The 18377-nt window shown below is 48.2% G+C and overlaps 1 protein-coding gene across 1 annotated transcript in view; it reads left to right on the forward strand.

The window, feature by feature from the left end:
• The window catches only part of LOC106742153, an 84100-nt gene extending 68857 nt beyond the window's left edge, over positions 1-15243 (forward strand). Inside the window, exons 2-6 of the mRNA XM_014614837.1 lie at positions 10279-10501; positions 13346-13552; positions 14147-14214; positions 14257-15023; positions 15138-15243. Of these exons, the coding sequence (XP_014470323.1) occupies positions 10279-10501; positions 13346-13552; positions 14147-14214; positions 14257-15023; positions 15138-15243 (1371 nt within the window). The remainder of the gene's footprint in view (positions 1-10278; positions 10502-13345; positions 13553-14146; positions 14215-14256; positions 15024-15137) is intronic.
• Positions 15244-18377: the final 3134 nt, after the last annotated feature.

Consider the following 18377-nt stretch of genomic DNA (forward strand, 5'->3'; position numbering starts at 1 on the left):
GGCAGATATGGGCCAGGTAACTGGGTCACCCTGACCGAGGGCATTGCTTTTGCCATCGCGAGCGACACTCCCTCCTGGTCACCCCCTTCGTGCTGCACTGCCACCCCCGTTGCTCCGGTCCGACGACGACGACATGTCCCTCGTGTCGCAGCTTTGACTAGCGACTGCCGCTTTCTTATTTACGTTACGTCACAGCCCACCCCGTCTTCTTCTTCCTGGATGGGTTTCTTCTGTGCATAGTTAAGGGATTTCTCCTCTCAGGTGGCGCGCTTTGACTCTTCCTCTCTCACGCCTGCCGGCCGTTCCTCGAGGTCTCGTTTAATCCTTTACGAGCTCGTCGGCGCGCGCGAGCGAGCGAGCGAATGGCCGCCGTGAAAGTGACGATAATAGTTTTTAAAGGGGGTGACACCCTCTCTAAATATAGCGCGCCGATTATACCCGCAACTTGCCGTCTTTCTACGGCGAGAGATCAATTCTCCATTGGTTTCGTGTGAGACCGTCATTTAAAGTTCCAAGTGGGAAATAACTGCTGGCGAGGTACTGACGGGGTTCGCTGATTTTTAGTGAACAGTAGAGGAGAAAGTTATTACGGCCCTTGAAAATGTAAGTTCCTTTGAATCTTCGCTATTAGGCGGTGAATTATCTATTAGTAATGACTCATGGAATCATTCGCTTAGTAACCCGCCGATACCGCGTACATAGACTTTACATTAGTGATATCTCCCGTTTTCCTATTTAAGGCATTGACATCGTAACGTGAAAATTCCTGTTTCGATACTGATTCGGTATTTCGACGTTCTCCAATATTAGCCGAATGTTTACGATCCTACATAGGACGACGTGAGACGCGCCAATATGCCGCGAAAGACTCATCCGGTCGTCACAAGACGGCGGGAATTTCCGGCACTTTTCCGGGGTTTTACTTTCGAGAGTCTCGCTATTCCTACCTGCCTCTCGCGACATAGGGCGCCGAGGAGAGTGGCGGAAAAGAGAGTGGAGAATGGAGAAGGGGAACGTCCTCGCACGGGGCTTCTCGAGGCAAGAAAACCCTGAAGACCAACCTGGCTAGCCGGTTAATAAGACAATCATCTCGCCGTTTCCCGGCTCGCTCGAACCATCCATTCATCCTCCTACCGCGACTCGACGTCACACGTTTCGTCTGCCTCCCGTTTTCGTTCCGCGAACGAAATCCGCGAAACGAAGGGCACGCCACGTCGCGTCGCAATTGCACCCGATCGAAAAACTTCATTTAGACTCCATTTGTATGCGCATAAAATGCGCGACGGCGAAACGCGCACGACCGCTGCGAACGAGAAACTCTCTCCCCTTCCCCCCCCCCCCCTCTCTCGCCCTCTCTATTTTCCTCTTTTTTTTCTCTCCCCGTAAACATGTTCATCCCACTTCTGAAATGTCACGATTCGCAACAGTTGAAGTCACGAAATCAAAATCGCGACCGATTCGAAATGACGAGGCGCGAAAGGTCAGTGGATTTCTAAGGGAAAGAGAGAGAGAGAGAGAGAAAGAAGTCGAATGTTTTCTTCCTGTTCTCCGCATGTTGCAGTCTCATTTTGCGGATGTTTTTAGAATCGTTTAAACAGCGGTTTTCATTTTTAATCCTGCCGGAACAGCGGGCCGTTATCGATTAGACAAGACCGCACGAACCGTCGTCGGATTACACGATAACGATTGGCCCAGACTGCGGGGAGGAGAGGGGAGAGGGGAAGAAGGAAGCAAGAAGAGGGAGTGGGAACATTCGCTCTCTGCCTTTCTTTTACCGGGGCGCTAGAATTTCGTCCCGTCGATCGCGTTGTCACTGTGTCGGCTTCCGGTACGGCACGAGGGAATTTTTCCCTCTTTCTCTTTCTCGAAGGCTCTGCTCCTGCTTCCGCTCTGCGACACTGACAATCACGAATTTCGAGCTCCATCTCTCTTCCTCTCCATCCTTCATTCTTTTCTATTTGTAGCTGCTATCTAAGGAAAGCGAGAGCCGGTAATGACGATAAATGTTTTGTCACTAGTTTGCTGCGAAACGTTGCTACTATCTTCTTTTATACTTTGTTTTTAAAAACAAACGTTCTGAATTGATTAGTAAAGATTATCAAGATGCTAATAATATTATTTAGAATAAAGATGAAGGAGCTATTTAAGTAATTTTATTCGAGTATATGTTTCGTGTGAAATATAACAAATTGTAAACTCTGAAATTGTGAACCGAAAAAAATGACACAACGGCTACGGGACGATCGCATTAAAGTTCGATCATGTCGCTCGTAATATGCTTTATTAGATTGGGTTAGGTTAATTCGGTACGGAATAAAAATATTCACTTCACGATACAGAATGAAAGAATTTACTCCATAAGAGTGAAAAATCACTTCAACTCGAGCGATGCGGTAGTCACTTCATTTCTCGAGTGGAATTTCACGACACGGAACGAAACTATTCACTCCGCGTCACAGAGTGGAGGAATTCACCCTATAAGAGCGAAAAATCGCTCCAATTCGAGTTACTTGGCTGTCGCTCCATTCTTCTTGAATGGAAATTTCACTCCAAGAAATTTACAAAGTACGTCCATCCAAATTTCAAAAGTCACGCGTGAGGCATGTTCGGAAAAATTTATTCGACGCACCGACGAATCACGAATTGCGATTCGTAATTTTCATTCGGCTCGAAATCGAAGATTCCCGAGAGGGGCCCGTTTCAAATTCGTCGCGGATGAAACGTATAAACATTTCTATCGGCACGATACGAGGTCAGTTGTTGCGGCATCAGCGGATTCTAACGCAATAACCGAGAATGCGTTCCTCTAATTGTGACACGCGGTACACCCGACAATCGCATTCGTCACTTGGCGCGATAAATCATCGCGCCGCGCACGTATCGGCGCGCGCCTGTTGCTTTTCTTTCTTTTCGATTTCGCGCCTCGAGCGCGCCTCGACCTAATACGTATTTCGGACGGTCTATTTGTACGCGCGAAACAAAGTCGCATTGTGCGATCGGAATCCTCAAATAAATCGGACGGCGTTCTGCAAACAGTAAACCGCAAACGCCGGTTTCCGTGTACCACAACTCGACCAAGAGTTAAGCGACGCTTCGATTTGCGCTCGGTGTTTCGAGAAACTGGGAAAGAACAAAACGGCGGTAAGGGGAAAATATACGTATAGGAGGAGCACCAAAAGCGACATACCATTTTGTATCATACTATTTACCGCGTTATTATAATTCAGAAGATTAGAAATCACATGTGTGATTTTTATCATATAAATCACGGTTCAGCACACGTCCGCGAGGGGCTGAGTAACGATAACGCACCGGGGGATGATGAGGGTAAAATCTGATTGGTGGTCCGTTCGAAAAGAATGACAGCTAAGAAAGAGGAGGAGGAGAAGGGAGAGGAAAGCGGCGACGTCGATCGCGAGAAACGCGTCGGTGGGCCGAGCGAGACCGGGTTGGCACAGAGGGTTGCCGAGGATTATCGAAGGGCTGCTGGCGGGAGCGAGGAAGGGAGGCAGGCAGGGAGGTACGCCGCATCTGTCTGGTTACAACACGGAGGTAGTCGTAGGAGAATTGGGTCAGCCGGCTTGGAGGGCACTTCAGGTGTAGGTACCTATCTTCCTACCTCGGGGCCACTCTGCCTATCCTCGCCCGCTCGAAGAGGGTAAAACCTATGACAAACTATCGGCCGCGTTGAGGCGGAGAACGGAGCAGAGAGACTTGGATCGCGAGAACCGCAGCCTCGATCATGCGGCAAACCTTCCTAAGACTCTTCGATAGGATCACGCTATTTTTTACGTTCGCCGCGTCGGGAACGGCGGAAGTTACCTTGCACCTTACACCGAGAGAAAAAAATAGCTATTACTAGAAATAACTATTATCTATTAATAACTGTTATCTAGACAATATTTACCCGGTGGGTATTAATAACATACTGATTTATGTTGACACACGAATTTTTACATTGGGAAAAAATTTCTTCAACGAGATATATGTATATATGTATATATTTGTTTAAACCTTAGCTCTTCGAAGGAATGAATTATTCTGTTCAAATGGGAGAGAATTTAGATTTAATTTAATATATATTTGTACACTCATTGAATAAGCATATCTATTTTTCAGATATTTTTAAATCCGAGTGTATTTGTATCCATGGTATTAAATTCCTTTTTTCGAACATCGACGGCTTAAAAAAATGTTATCTTCCGAAACCTCTGATATCACTTTTCACAAGTTGTCTCATTCATTGTGCTTTCGTCAAAAGCCGAGCAAATCAATTTTGCAGTTTTCGCAACATTTTTTGACAGTTAAAATATAAAAAGAGCACAGTGCTGAATATACGATTTATCGATAGTAATATTGTTCACTACTATTTTCGGAGATTATATTTATCATCCTTCGGTTTACACGGTGTTGTGTAAACATAGATAGCAGCTCTTTAAAATCACAATCAAGCGAAAAGATATTTCGATTTGAAATGCTTATTATAAATGGGCAAAACTAAAGGCACCGAATTAATTTACACCTAATATTTGGGCGTTTTCATTGATTGAAAATTGTTTCAAGGAATAATACAGCGCGATCACCCACGACTGCTGCGCGAACGAGTATTAGTGTCCCGAAAGTTTCATTATAATTTCGGCGCAGGTAATTGCCGACTAATATCGTCGCCGTCCTCGCTCCTCATCTCCTCCTTATATCCTATTACCGCGTGTCCTCTATAGCACTGTTTGTACTTCCGCGTCTCTATCCTCCCGCTTATTCCTCATCTGCCAATCTTCCCCGCCAGCCCGTCGCCTTCATCATTATCGATGGCGGATATCCTACCAGCGCCGACAGAGAGGTCGGAAATGAATCTCCGCTATATCGCGAGAAGTATTTCTTTCCGATTCTCTTACGACTTTCCCCGGAGGGATGCCTATTTTCGGCCAATCTGAAGACACGTTCCCGATGTCCTTTGAGGAAACGAATCGGCCTCTCTATGATGTACAGCCTCGACCGAAAAACCTGTGTGTGTGTGTGTGTGTGTGTATGTTGGTCGCTCACGATACATCGCGCTGGGCCGAATCGCTCGGTTTTTGCGGGTCGAAACGCGGAACTAATTCCGGAGATCTCGCGAGCTCCGCGGTGCGCAACTAATTTCAGTGCTAAATTGTAATGAACGTCCAAATACTGCGTGCTGAAAAGCATTCGGGCAAATTTACCGAGCTTTTCGACAACGAACGAGAGCCGAACTTCGGCCGGAAAGTTTCGCCCGTCCGACGATTGTATCGCGATTAATTAAAGGTATCCCCGGGTGCCTGCACCCTCTCTTTAAGGCTAATAAAATTTTATACTGAACTGCAAGAAATTCCGGAAGGCGCGTAATCGCCGGTGAATTGTTTGAAAAATCGGACACGTGCGTTGATGCATGACTCGCTCGGTTGAGTCGAGAAAGAGAGAGGAAACTCTTGCTACCTTCCTCCGGTAATTTTTATCGTCCTTCTGAATTTCCTCTTTACGATGGCTTCTCTCTTTTCGTGAGTCTCTCTCTCTCTCTCTCTCTGTCTCTCTCTCTCTCTTACTCATTCTTTCCTTTCGTCTCTGCTAGTTCTTTGCCAGCATAATTCTCTTTTCCCGCTAACCGACATTCAGCGAGATATCGCACAATTGGAGCGTGCAATATTTCTCGCTCGTTGTGAAATATTCTCGCTGAGCAACACTGCAACAAGAAGCGGAGAATTCGTCGCGCTCTCGTTACCGCACTCGAACAGCCGCGAATATCTCGAGCACGTGGCGCATTGTGCATACGTGTGATAAGACCGATAAGGTCAATATATGCGTTCTTTTCGAACAGAACTTTCAAGAATAGTCGTCGATCCTTTGTTACGTCAGGCATGCAGAAGCTGTCGATGCGATCCGCACGGATTTCCAACGTTACGCTCACCGACGACACGACCGTTGCATAATTGGGTCCGCATTTCCTCCGTCGCAAAACGAAAACGTTCGTTATCGAACAGAGAGAAGCGCACACACGAGGTGTTTAATCGCGATCTTATTTACGCGAATTTCCGAGGCGCGATACTTTCGGCACGAAAGAGTGCAAACAAGCGGCAGCCCTCCCCACCGTCCCCACAATATTTGTTACATTTGTTGTATATTTTTATATATCATTTTTAATCTTGTGTTTCTTATTATGTGGAAAGGAATCTGTTGACTTTGTTTTCCCGGCCATTTAAACAAACAAACAAGAGAAACAAGGGAAAATCAGTCCGTCCTTAGAAAAATATCTCATCGTTTTTAGTCCGCGAAAACTGTTAGTTTGAGCAGTGAAAGCGTGTATCGCTCGGCTGAATGAGCATGACCCCGTTTCTGGGTGGGAAAAGGGCACTTTTCCATAATAATGAGTGGTTGTAGTGGATTCCATACGAATATATCCGAATGGTATTAACGTACTATTGAATATTTTTTTAGTAGTAAATACGTTCAGTGCCGTGTAAATTTTAAGTGCACAAACGTATATTTAGCTACAAGTAGAAAATACTTATTTAACACACACAAGCACTCATATTGCACATTTTGAAACGGCACGAATAAACGCATGACTCTTTAACGTGCTTCTTTTCATAATGAAACGAATTAAGTAAAAGAGGAATGTGTTAACGTGGTACCACTCATCAGCCGGAAAACGAGTATTGAAGAGGGTTAATCTCTTCAAAAATACTTGTGCATATTTGCGTGTGCTCACCGTATTCCTTCGCTCGATCGACTGCGCATGCCTGAGAGTGCAAGAAACGAGCATAAAAATGACAGAACGAGTAAAAAACGGGCTGAAAATAGGTCATATGAGAACTAAAAACGATGAAATATTCCTTTAAGAACGGTAGATTCATACTATATTCTGTGATATTTCAAAGCAAAATCCAGATATGCCGGTTGAAAGACCAATAAACTCAGGTATGTCGATTCACGGAACAACCAAACCTTAATCTTTTTTACGTAGTACGGTGACAAAGAATAAAGATCGACACAAAGTGATTTAAAAAAATAGAGAGAGAGAGAGAGAGAGAGAGAGAGAGAGAGAGAGAGAGAGAGAGTAACTTTTCGTAAAACCCCTGCGACGGGACAGAGTATGTACAAAGAAGAAAACAAGAAAAAAGGAGGAATGAGTAAAATTGAGGCTGTGTAAAATTACTTATAAAAATTAACTTTTCCCCGTTTTGTGTTTAAAGTGCAGCGCAAAGTCGCGCGCGCTGCAGCGACTCTCGACGGTCTGATTAACCCCTACGTAAATTCGGTCCTCCCCCAGGCCTTCGGCTGACGCTTACTTTGCTTACTTTCGCTACAATGCGGCCCGCGCTTCTGTCTCGCGGAATTCGCGATGCGAGGCGTTCAGCAGCGGCAGCCTCTCGCGTTGCTTCTGACGTCTATTCCTTTTGCCCCGCGCGGCAAGGTGTACTGCGTATATACAGCGAATTTAATAAACTGCTTTCAAGGGTCGACGCGAGAGAACCCTGTCTACCGGGTGTCTTCTGTGAGAGAAAGAGAGAGAAAGAGAGAGAGACAGGGAGAGAGAGTGATGCTTGTCTGTACACGGAACAGGGTTGGTCGCGCGATTTACGTTCGGAGCGTTCGTAGCGAAAAATTCATTGAGTCGAGCTACGAGTTATGTTCCCATTCGAGCTCGTCTAATGATTAATCGCTCGCAGTTCGTTGAGAACATAAAGATCTCGATAAACGGAGGGCTCGGATTAAATTCGGGGGATGGCCAGCGACAAATCTCGTCCGCCGCCTGGGTTCTCCCTTGTGCGTACGCAAGGTTGCCTGTTGCCCATCCCGAATAGCCTCCTTAAGTTTGAAGCTGTGAGAAGAAGTTTCGAAGTCGAGCGATGAACGCTTCGAAAGAACGAGCGTCGTGCGGAAACATGCCGTGTTCCGAGGGCGCGTTTTATTTCGACCTATTTTACTTCGACTTTATTTTGATCTCTCGAGGATCAGAGACGGCCAGGTTTTACGCTGGATATACGATAAAAAAATACCCAGAGATCTCTGTTGTCCTCTTTGCTATTGTCGGGGCAGAAACGTCCGTTATTAATTGGTACGCATGTTCCTCGCTCGACGGAAGTCGGGGAGTTGAAATTAGATTCGGCTTCCAGATTCACGATTTCGTTTCCGTGTGTATCTCAGTATTCGAGAGCCCCACAGGCCCTCGAACGTGCTCCGCACGTTCCAAACTATTTCCGCACGCCGTGAACATTGGGAACACCCGGTAGACACGCGGGTACTAGCCTGTGCGCGCGGCGCGAATAAGAGATCCTGTGGAGAGTATGTAATTATAGCACGCTCTCGCGGAAAATGCGCTAAAAAGCGGTCGTCGTGTTTAAAGGCTATGTAGGTCAGACACTGACCTGCCTCTGCCACCTATTCCGACTGGTTGACCTCAGCGATCCTTGATATTTGACAAACAGTCCTCGAAAAGTGGAGTAAAGGCAGGGCGTCCGTAACCGCTCGCTCTTTCCCGCGGGAAGCCGGCTAATTCGGCCGGACGGACGGACGGATGGCTGTCTGTCTGGATGGATGGTTGGATGGATCGGTATCGACGTCCTGCCTGCTCCTTCCTCCGCGCTGCTCTTTCATCGCCAACTTCCGTTTTATAATCGTCCGTGTTGCCCGCGTGTGACCTCCTCCTCTTGACCGCACATTTTTGGCACTTCTCCGCATGTCGGTCTGTGATTTTCAACCGACGGTTATTGGAGTGGAGGAATCATCCCGGCGTTTCCCCGTCTCGCAATTTTTATCTCGGAGCACGACCGTCGATTATGACAATCGAACGTCGGTAAGGTTTACGTGGGATGAATCCTACGAGATGATATTAATGTTCGCAAACTCTCGATATCGTACCGGCTCATCCGGCTACAATATACTCGTATTATTCGAAATATTCAAGAAGATCGTAAGGCTTAACGTCATATTTTCGGTGGCACATCGAGGCGACTATTCATAAATATTTTATTCATCAAAATTACGTTTTCACACAGGAAAAAAGTGCTACATTCAAATAAATAATTACTCCAACGCTCCTTGGAAGATTTTTACTTGGATTAAATAAATGTATATTGTTTGAATGTAGATAAATATACTGCATTCAAGTAATATTTACTTAATTCAAATCAAATCATCTGCTCAGGAGTATCGGAATAATTCTAAAATTTATATATAATGTTTATATATAAATTTATATATAAAATTTATATATAATACATTAATCTTTAATATTAGTAGTTTTTCATTCAAATTTTACTTTCAGTTTAAAAGATAATAAATTGGAAATTAAAAGTAGTACATTTCAAAGAATACGTATGAAAAGTGTCAACTTTAATTACAAATATCTCAAGTCATAAATGGTCAATTTTTTCTAATTGTACAAACAGTTAAATGACATTTCAATGTATACGCAGTGCTTTTATTGCTTTTATTGATTTCTTGTCAAACTCATTTGTAGCTTTTTAATATGAATATATTCCAGTCGTGCGCACGCACACGCACACATATACACATTGTTCGATAAAAAATCATCTCGTATATTAAACGAATTTGCAATTTATACCATCGTACGTGATACCATAACGTCAAACATTTAGACACGCGAAAGGGAGAATATCTTGATTCCAGTTATTATCCGAGGAAAATCGGCGTGTTAACGATAATCTACTTGCTTCCGTCAATATCCTCTTTCGGGAAAACTGTGTCTCCGAAGGACGGAGGAAGGTTTCATGTTAATAGGAAAATACATTAATTAGAAAGCTGAGGGAATTAACAGCTTAACGTGCTTTAAGTCGTTAGTTTATCCATTTTCCGCTTCCTTATTCCGCGCTTTGTAATCCTATCGCGCTCGCTAGCGCTAAATGCATCCTGGACGACGAGATAGAGAATGAGAGAGAGAGAGAGAGAAAGAAAAAGAGAGAGAGAGAGAGAGAGAGAGAGAGAGAGAGAGAGAGAGAGAGAGAGAGAGGACTTAAACGTAGAATGTATGCGTGCTAGAATGTCAAATTATTATATCAACATATATAATATAATACGCAGCGATAAGACTCTTCATTAAAATTCTCTCTATGATTTAGCAACGACCAATTTACCAATTTACGTTGAGCGGAAATGTTTCTCCACATACTCGTACAGCGTTTCTATCGATAATAAACGTAAACATAGATCGCAGAGGAATGAAAAAAATATCTTTAGAATTATTCTAAAGGAATTCTAATGGGAAACCGACTGACGAGACACGACGGATTCTGATTGCAGGAGGCGTATAGAAAATGGGTGTGCAGCTCCCTGGTGCCTTACTTTGCTCACGGGGGACCGATGGACGCGAAAAGCCCGGAGAGCAGCTGGACCGGCACCAGATTAAGGCCCTGCCGATCCTTCTGCCAGTCCGTGGAGCAACGTTGTCCCTACTTACTTCCGGGCGATCGTGCCCCCGCGTACCCCACGCAATACGCCGGCGAACCCACCTTTCTTTGCAGAGGTAAAGGAAACATGAAGTAACCAACACGTACACACACACGTACACATCTTCTCTTTCTCTCTGTTTCTCTCTTTCTCACACATACCTACACACACACACACACACACACACACACACACACACACACACACACACACACACGTACACACACACAAAGCAGAAAGAAAAAGAACAAGCAGCAGCGTATTACCGTCGCGCAATTCGACTACTTCAGTCCAAGCTACTCGAGCTGAACTCTCGAGTCCGGCTCTCTCTTGACGAGCTATCGAAGAAGGGTAAAAATGTTCGTTGGCACCCTACTGCTTCGCAGAAGTTTGCGACATGACACAGACACGGAGCAGCACACGCGCGTATCAGCTCGCTCGTGTTCCACCGCGACGACGACGGGGACGACAAAGACAACAACGACGACGACGTTCATTTCGGCGCGCGCGCGCTACTAAGCCGCGCCGATGCAAATTTGCATGTGAACGCGTGCAGGCGCATATAAGCGACGACCACGGTGGAACGGCCTGCGTAAACCCCGAGGAACAATGCGCCGGCGACTTTGCAATATCGAGGCGCGCGTCGTCGTCGTTGACACGCTCACGCGTCTCCGCGAGCGCGCGTAAATTTCACGCGTAGTCCCGCAATACGTGTGACCGCCGATTTCACGTAATTTCCCGGGACGATGCCCAAGCAGGAAATATCCTCCGGCGAGGTACGACTGAATACCGATTTTTAGCGATCAGTACTGGATGCCAATATCGATTCGATACCGGCGGAATACCGGAGTGATAGCGACGGGCTGAGATTAGAAAGATAGCAAACGATCGGCAGTATTGCAAATGTATTAGAAATTATCCCCATTCCCGGTAATGATTATTATTACTTTCTCTGTACAATCGTTACCTTTGACCACCACGCACCGCTAAAGTGGCTTTCTTCTAACTTACTTTGTCGGACCAAACGCCTACTAAAGTGACTTTTTTCTAGCGGAACGCCGATCGCGATACGAATATTGAAATGTTGAATCGCGTCCCGCAGGCGGAAATCCTGTTGAAAATTTCCCGGTGGATTTTCACGAAACTTGAACGAATCCGTATAGTATATATTAAAAATCCATGTGAGAATTCCGCGTGGTGCGTGAAAAATCCATGTAAGAATCCGCATGAATTGTTAGAACCTGGATTTTGGGCGCAAATCCTCACGGACAACCGTGGGATTCCGTATGGATTTCCACCTAGTTTTTTTCAACAGGGTAGCTTCTCGCACAGGTTTGCAGTACCTAAAAAAGATTAATGCCACGTGAGGTAAAAAATGTCGGAACGAAGCGGACTCGGTTGGGATTAAACTCGGGTCTTCCGCTTGCCAACCGCTCTTATCACCGAGCCACTTAGGCTCGGTATTAGTGACACCTCCCGCTTTCCTATTTAAAGCATCGGTATCGGTAACGTGAAATCCGTATTTCGGCACTGAATTGATACCTCGCCAATCTCCGATACTAACCGAATGTGAACGACTCCTGCATGGGCGACGTCCGACCTTTTCCTCGATCTTCCTTCAGCGAACGCGCGAGCGATACTTTCGGGATATTTTATTGTCTCTTTCGGACGATAAAATTTCGTCAATTCTCACAATACGCTCCTCTGCCGACCTCGTGAACTCGGTAATCTCGATTCCTCCCGCGCTCGAAATCCGCGGCCGGACGTTTTGACGTAAATGTTTGAAGACTGCGAATGGAGGCGAAATGTTAAGCGGCTGTAGGAGGGGGGCGAGGATAATTATTAATTCGAGAAAGAGGAAAGCGCGGGGAGACGTGCAACAGCGCGAGGTAACGGCCAGACTTAAGCCCGCCTTTGTCGGCAGAATCGACTGTACGATTCCATACGAGGCTTTTACGCCGTCGTACGGAGCGCAAAGGGGTTAATATACCCGAACGAAGGTCCGAACCGTCGAATGTGTTTCCCTTCATATATTCCCCCTTTCCTTCCTTCCTCCCTCCCTACCTCCTTCTCCTCTCTTCCGTTCTTTCTTTTCATATGTCGATCCGAGTGTCGTAAACACGACGGAACGACGGCCGTCGCGTTTCGATATAAAATGGGACGCGTGCCGCGCGGTTATTGGAAGAGCAAACGTCCCCCCGTCGGGGGCATAATTTTTATCCCTTCATTTTATCCCTTCACGCGCCGTACTGACCCTCCGAGATCGCCCGATGGAACGCTATTTAATTCCTTTACTATGCTCGCACCATTGCGTTTCCGTAACGATCAACGGAAGCCTGTGCGGAAATCTTCACGGCATTTTCCGACGCGCCGGAAGAGATGAAATAATAATAAGTAAAATATGACAAGGTGGAGGAGAGAATGAAGCGAGGGGAAGTAAGTGAAGTGTTGTCACGATCGCGACAAAATCGTGCTCAAAATAATGACTGATCTATCTTCCTGGAAAATCTCGCAATCAGGTAACTCCCCTTCCTTGTCTTTCCTCGAGTTAAGTCCAATTTCCGCTTGTACGCGTTGAAAAAGAGAAAAAGCAGGGAAAGAAGGAAAGGGAAAACACACGCTAACGCACAGGATTCATTGTTTGCCGAGATGTTTGCCGAGCCGTGATTCTTTCGGTACCTTTGATCTGATGAATTTTTGAGGCGATCCCACACACGTGAGGATCCTTTCTTCGCCGTTTCGAGACCGTCGGACAGGTCGCGAAGGATCTGTGCGTTCTCCAAAAATCTCGGAGCTTCATTACCTTCCCTAGACCCGCTCATCATTCAACCGACGCGAACCCAGGCGCGTTGAAAGACGGGAGAATGACGACCTACGTGTCCTCGTGTCACCAGGTCGTTGGAAAACGCAATGATTTCAGACCCGAACATCCCCGAGACCGGCGGACAGGCCGCGAGGGCGTTGCACAGCAGCGATGACGACGAGTGCTGCTTCCACGTGTGCTCCGAGGACGCGCCAGGAACGGGTATCTGCGCCAACTGTACAGAGCCGTGGAAACACGGCAGGGCCCAGGACCCCCCGACGGCGCCCCAATGCGAGATCAATCCCCCTCAGGCTGATGTTACAGGTAGGCGATGCGAATGATTGCGTTCGACGCGGATTTTAAATCACGAACCGGGCAAAATGATTCCTATAGACTCTTCGTCGCCGAGAACAAATTTGCGAATGAATTGCTCTGTCACGTCGCATTTTTGAGAAAATTCAATTTAAATTCGCAGAAAATCGCAACTATAACACGATAGAGTTACATTGACTGTAATTACGACGATTTTCACCTTACGTGTAAATGCGTAAAGCTCAGTCCGCAAGAATACGTCCATAAGAGTGCGTAAGTCCGAAGCATTTAGCCGGAGATTGTAGAATCTGACATCCCGAGCAGCAAGGTTTAAGAAATGAAAACAATTCATTCCGCTTACGACCTTGCGTTACGACCTACTACACCGGAAACGGGCTCTTGCAGATTCACAGCCATACTTCTATGGACGTTGTAGAAAGGACTTTGGATTGAAAATCGTGTAATTTTCGATCTGAGAAATGGTGGAGCGTGCGTGACGCCGATGGGAAATCGGCCGACGCGTTCCGTTTCTTCGATTCTCTCAATCTCTTCTCCCGCAACTTTCGTCCGACCTCCCTGACAATTGACCCTCTCTTCTCGCCACAGATCAACAGTATCCGGGCTCGCAGGCGGGCCAACCGGAAGTGACCACGGATCGCGGACTGGTCGACGACGACGACGACGACGACGGCGACGACGACGACGACGACGACCAGGACACCGACGCCGCTTCCTCGTCCACCAGCATCACCCCGACGTCATCGACGACCGTGAGCCAGCAGGACGCGTCGTTCTGCGGCAGCGGTCGCATCGGCTCGATCCCGAGCGCATCCTCTCTCGGGCGATCGACCCCGCCGGTGGCCCTCCAACTCCTCTGGCTCTGCTCGATGGTCCTGATCTCCTTGTCCGGCAACGGAGCACTACACAACAACCTCGCGTTCTGGGGTCCTTCCGCTCTGCTCCGGCTGATCGGCACCTCCTGCCTGCTCCTGAGAGCGTGCCCCGGCCTCGAGGGTAGTCTCCGCTTCGCTTTCCTCGGGCCGCGCGCGGCCAAGATCGCCGTGGTGCGGAATCTCCTCTTCGTCCTCGGGATGTCGAGGCGGGCGGTGATGAAATGCCGCCGCCGTGGCTGGTGGTGGTGGAGGTCCTGGAGGAGGTCCAGCAGCCGTCACTTCCGCTGGAAATCCCGACTGAAGGAGGAGGAACGCCGTCCTCGAGTCCTCCGTCGAATTGGAGGTCGAACTCGGGGTCGCGCGCACCTCGAGGAGGCGGCGAGAGTCGCGATACCTCGCGGGATCGCGAGGAGTCGCCGGTGGGAAGGATGGCGGAGGTCGCGACTCCCGACTCCCGACGTCGCGTTCTGCCGATCCGTCCTGCGCGACGCGTCCGTCTCGATCCTCGGCTCGTTCCCGCAGCTCGCGGCGGCGTGTTCGCGTCGGTTTCGCGACTGGTGGTACTGGTGGTTGTGGCGTTGGTGGCGAAAGTGCCGGGACACGGGGCCGCGGCGGGACGCGCTCGCGTCCTCGCGGAGTTCGGAGGATCGCGTCTGCGGAACGCGACGGCGACGACGACGAGGACGGCGACGACGACGAAGAAGGAGAAGGAGAAAGAGGCGGAGAAGAAGATGGGTTTACTGCGGACGGATAGTCGGGACGGACGTCGCGTGTTCCGCCAAGTCGATGTCAAAGAAGGACCCGCCATAGGAATGGCTTGCCTCGCTTTCCTCAATGCGCAGGATCGTACGGGTTTTTTTCTATCGCGGCAGCTGCGAGTTTTCCCTCGCGGTGCCGACACTCGAGGAGTGGGCGCACACACACACACACACAGGGTCGATGATCGTCGCGGGGCACGCGAGAAAGAGACGACGCCTCGCATGCGAAAACGAATGACGTCGACTGCCGGAAGTGGGTAACACGCAGGAGGTACCGGACGTCCTAAGGAGGACAATCGGCGGACGCGGAACACCATCGTGCCGTGCGTGAGGAGCGACTCCGACAGCGAGGACGGAGGAGATACGACCGGGCCCCGACGGAGGAGACGCGGCCGGTCCCGTCGGCGATTCGAGCGATTCGGCATGTTGGAGCAAATGAGGGGAAAAGGGAGAAAACAAGGGGACGAGAATTACGGCAAAATACATAAATCATCAGAACAACCGAGAACGAAGGCAACGTAATGTCTAGCGTTAATAATAATGATAATAATACAACAATAATGAATATAACAAAATAAAGTAATGAATAAATAAATAATAATAGTTAATTAATAATAATGAAATAATAATGATTATTAAGTAATGGAGTATAAACGGAATAAATAAATAAATATATATATATATACATATGTATATACATACATATANTTACACATTAAATTACGTTACACACAAAGCGAGTGAGAGAGTGAGAGAGAACGAAAGAGAGCGAGAGAGAGCGAGAAAAAGAGAGAAAGAGAGCGAGAAAGAAAGAAAGAGCGAGCGAGGAAGAGTGAGTGAGAGCGAGTGAGAAAAGGTGACAAAAATAGGAGTAAGAAAAGAGCCGGGGAACTCGGCACCCAATGGACAGGGATAGACATACAGAGCCATGCACACGACGTACTATTACACAAATACATACGCACACACACACACACACACACATACAGGAGAGCACACCTATACGCCGGAGGAGTATAAGACGTTAAACTCTAACGAGGCGACATTAAGGGAAAAAAAAGAGTCGTAGGTAGATAGTTTCTTCGCCGAGAGCAGGGGCGACTGAGGGTGGTCTCGGACGCGAGAGCAGGAGGGTGGGTGGTGAATTATTATATACATGGTGATATTCTTCCTTGGTGCTGGAGGGCGGGAGGAAGTAAAGAACGCGTGGCACGGGATGATAAATAAGCACGACGTTATTGAAATATAATATGTGTTCGTTTAGACATTACCGTAAATAATAACTAATATATTAACATAGACCTGTAATGATACGAAGTGAGTCGAAGAGAGCGGAAAGATTGCGTGCATGTGCGTTAGTGTATGCTTGCGCGAGTGCGTGTGCGTGTGTATGTGTGCACGTGGACAAGAAAAGAGGGAGGGGGAGGGGCTGAAAGAAAGAAAGGAATAAAATATGTGCGGGCAGGAAACAAGAGAAAGAAAGGGACAGAGAGAGAGAGAGAGAGAGAGAAAATAAATGGTGAGAGAGTGAGAGTATGTGCGCGAGAACGAGAGAATGACGACGGGGACGAGAAGCGTCGAAACGACATACTTCACAGGGGTTGATCCGACGATAGAAAAGGCGACGGGACGGAGAGAGAATTGGAAGGAGAAGGGGGGAGGCGGAGGAGGGGTGAGATTGTAGAGTTCGCATTTTTTCCGTTCCCGCGTGTACGGAGGGTGGAGAAACGGGCGAGAGATTCCATGAGAGACTCGCTCTCTCTTTCCCCCTCGCGTTCTGCATTTCGATCCCCGGCTGCGCCGCCGCGACGTGATGCGACGCGATGCGTTCGATTATCGAGATCGACCATGCGGAAGGCGAAGTCGCGGACGGCGAGAAGATCGGTCGCGTAAAATCACGGTTGGTGTTCGTTACGTCGGGACATCGGGCGAGCGTTTCGATCCTTCGCGAGCTTGTCATAATTTCGAGCACCGAACACGTCGCGGACCGGGGTCGATCAGTCGTCCGGAATTCAAATTGAAGCTGCGCGCACCGTCCGACGCGCTCTGTCCTCCACTTTTTATTCCTCTCCGTCTTTTTTCTCGCTTTATCGATCGCGTCTCTCGTTTCGTTCGACGGCAAGTCCTTCTCACGAGGATCGCGCGTTTCGCTCTTCACTTCTCAGGAGTATTTTGACGATGAAGCACCTAGAGGGTCCGCTTCATCGATCGCGCGGCCGGAACAAATCGATCCTGGAGACAATAAGAGAGCAAAGTGGCCGCCGGAATTCGCGGTGGAGGGGGGGGGGGAGAACAAGAAGGAAATAAAATTCCACGAGTCTTTCTACGTCGGGCGGAAGATACGAGGGAAATTTGGGAACGCTTGGAGCAAAGAAGGGGGAGAAGTTAAAGCTCAGAGGATCACACGGCGAGACAAATCGACGGAACGAGAGAAACATCGTGGAGGAAAGGGGGGAGGGGGACACGAAGGAGAGTCGGCGGACGACGGAGCGCGAGTCAAGCGCGCGGTAATCGAGGGAAATTCGAGTCCTGACGGGAGGCGAATGGCCCCGCTTTTGTAACGAGAGACTTGCTCATAATCCTTCCCCGAAACGTGGGATGAAGGAAATGGGGAAGCCTAGGAAGGGCAGAGGGGAGGGGGGTCGAAGAGGAAACGTCAATGACGGAGAAGACGGGGACGTCACACGCGCGTACGCATCGCACACGCACACCACCCCATCGCTCTCGATGTGTAAAATAAAACGCAGTACAAGGAAGTGAGAAAGAGGATCGCCCTCGATCACGTAGAATAAAGCTCGGGGCAAAGGAGGTGGAAGGGTGTCTTCGATCACGTGAAAGTAGGAAGCCGAACAGGAGGAAGTCTTCGATCACACGAGACGAGACGCGTTGTAGGAGGACGAGGAGGGCCGAAGTGTAGGAAGAGGAGGAGGAAGAGGAGGAGATCACACAATACGCACAAATTCGCCCACCGCCTAACGAAGTCGTGTGCTCTGTTAATTGTTGGTGTTGTTTCTCGTTGTTGAGCCGAGCGTAGCCACGCGAGCGCGCGCGGGACAAGTGACAAAGAATACAAAAAAAAGTGAGAAATATATAAAAAAAAAAGAAATAGACAGAGACAGCCTCTTAAGAATTAAATATACGTATACCTGCCACCTCGCGGAACGATCGCGGGGGGGGGGGGGGGGG

Source organism: Dinoponera quadriceps, unplaced genomic scaffold (assembly GCF_001313825.1).
Source record: "Dinoponera quadriceps isolate SergipeBrazil2010 unplaced genomic scaffold, ASM131382v1 scaffold3, whole genome shotgun sequence".
Lineage (NCBI taxonomy): Eukaryota > Metazoa > Arthropoda > Insecta > Hymenoptera > Formicidae > Dinoponera > Dinoponera quadriceps.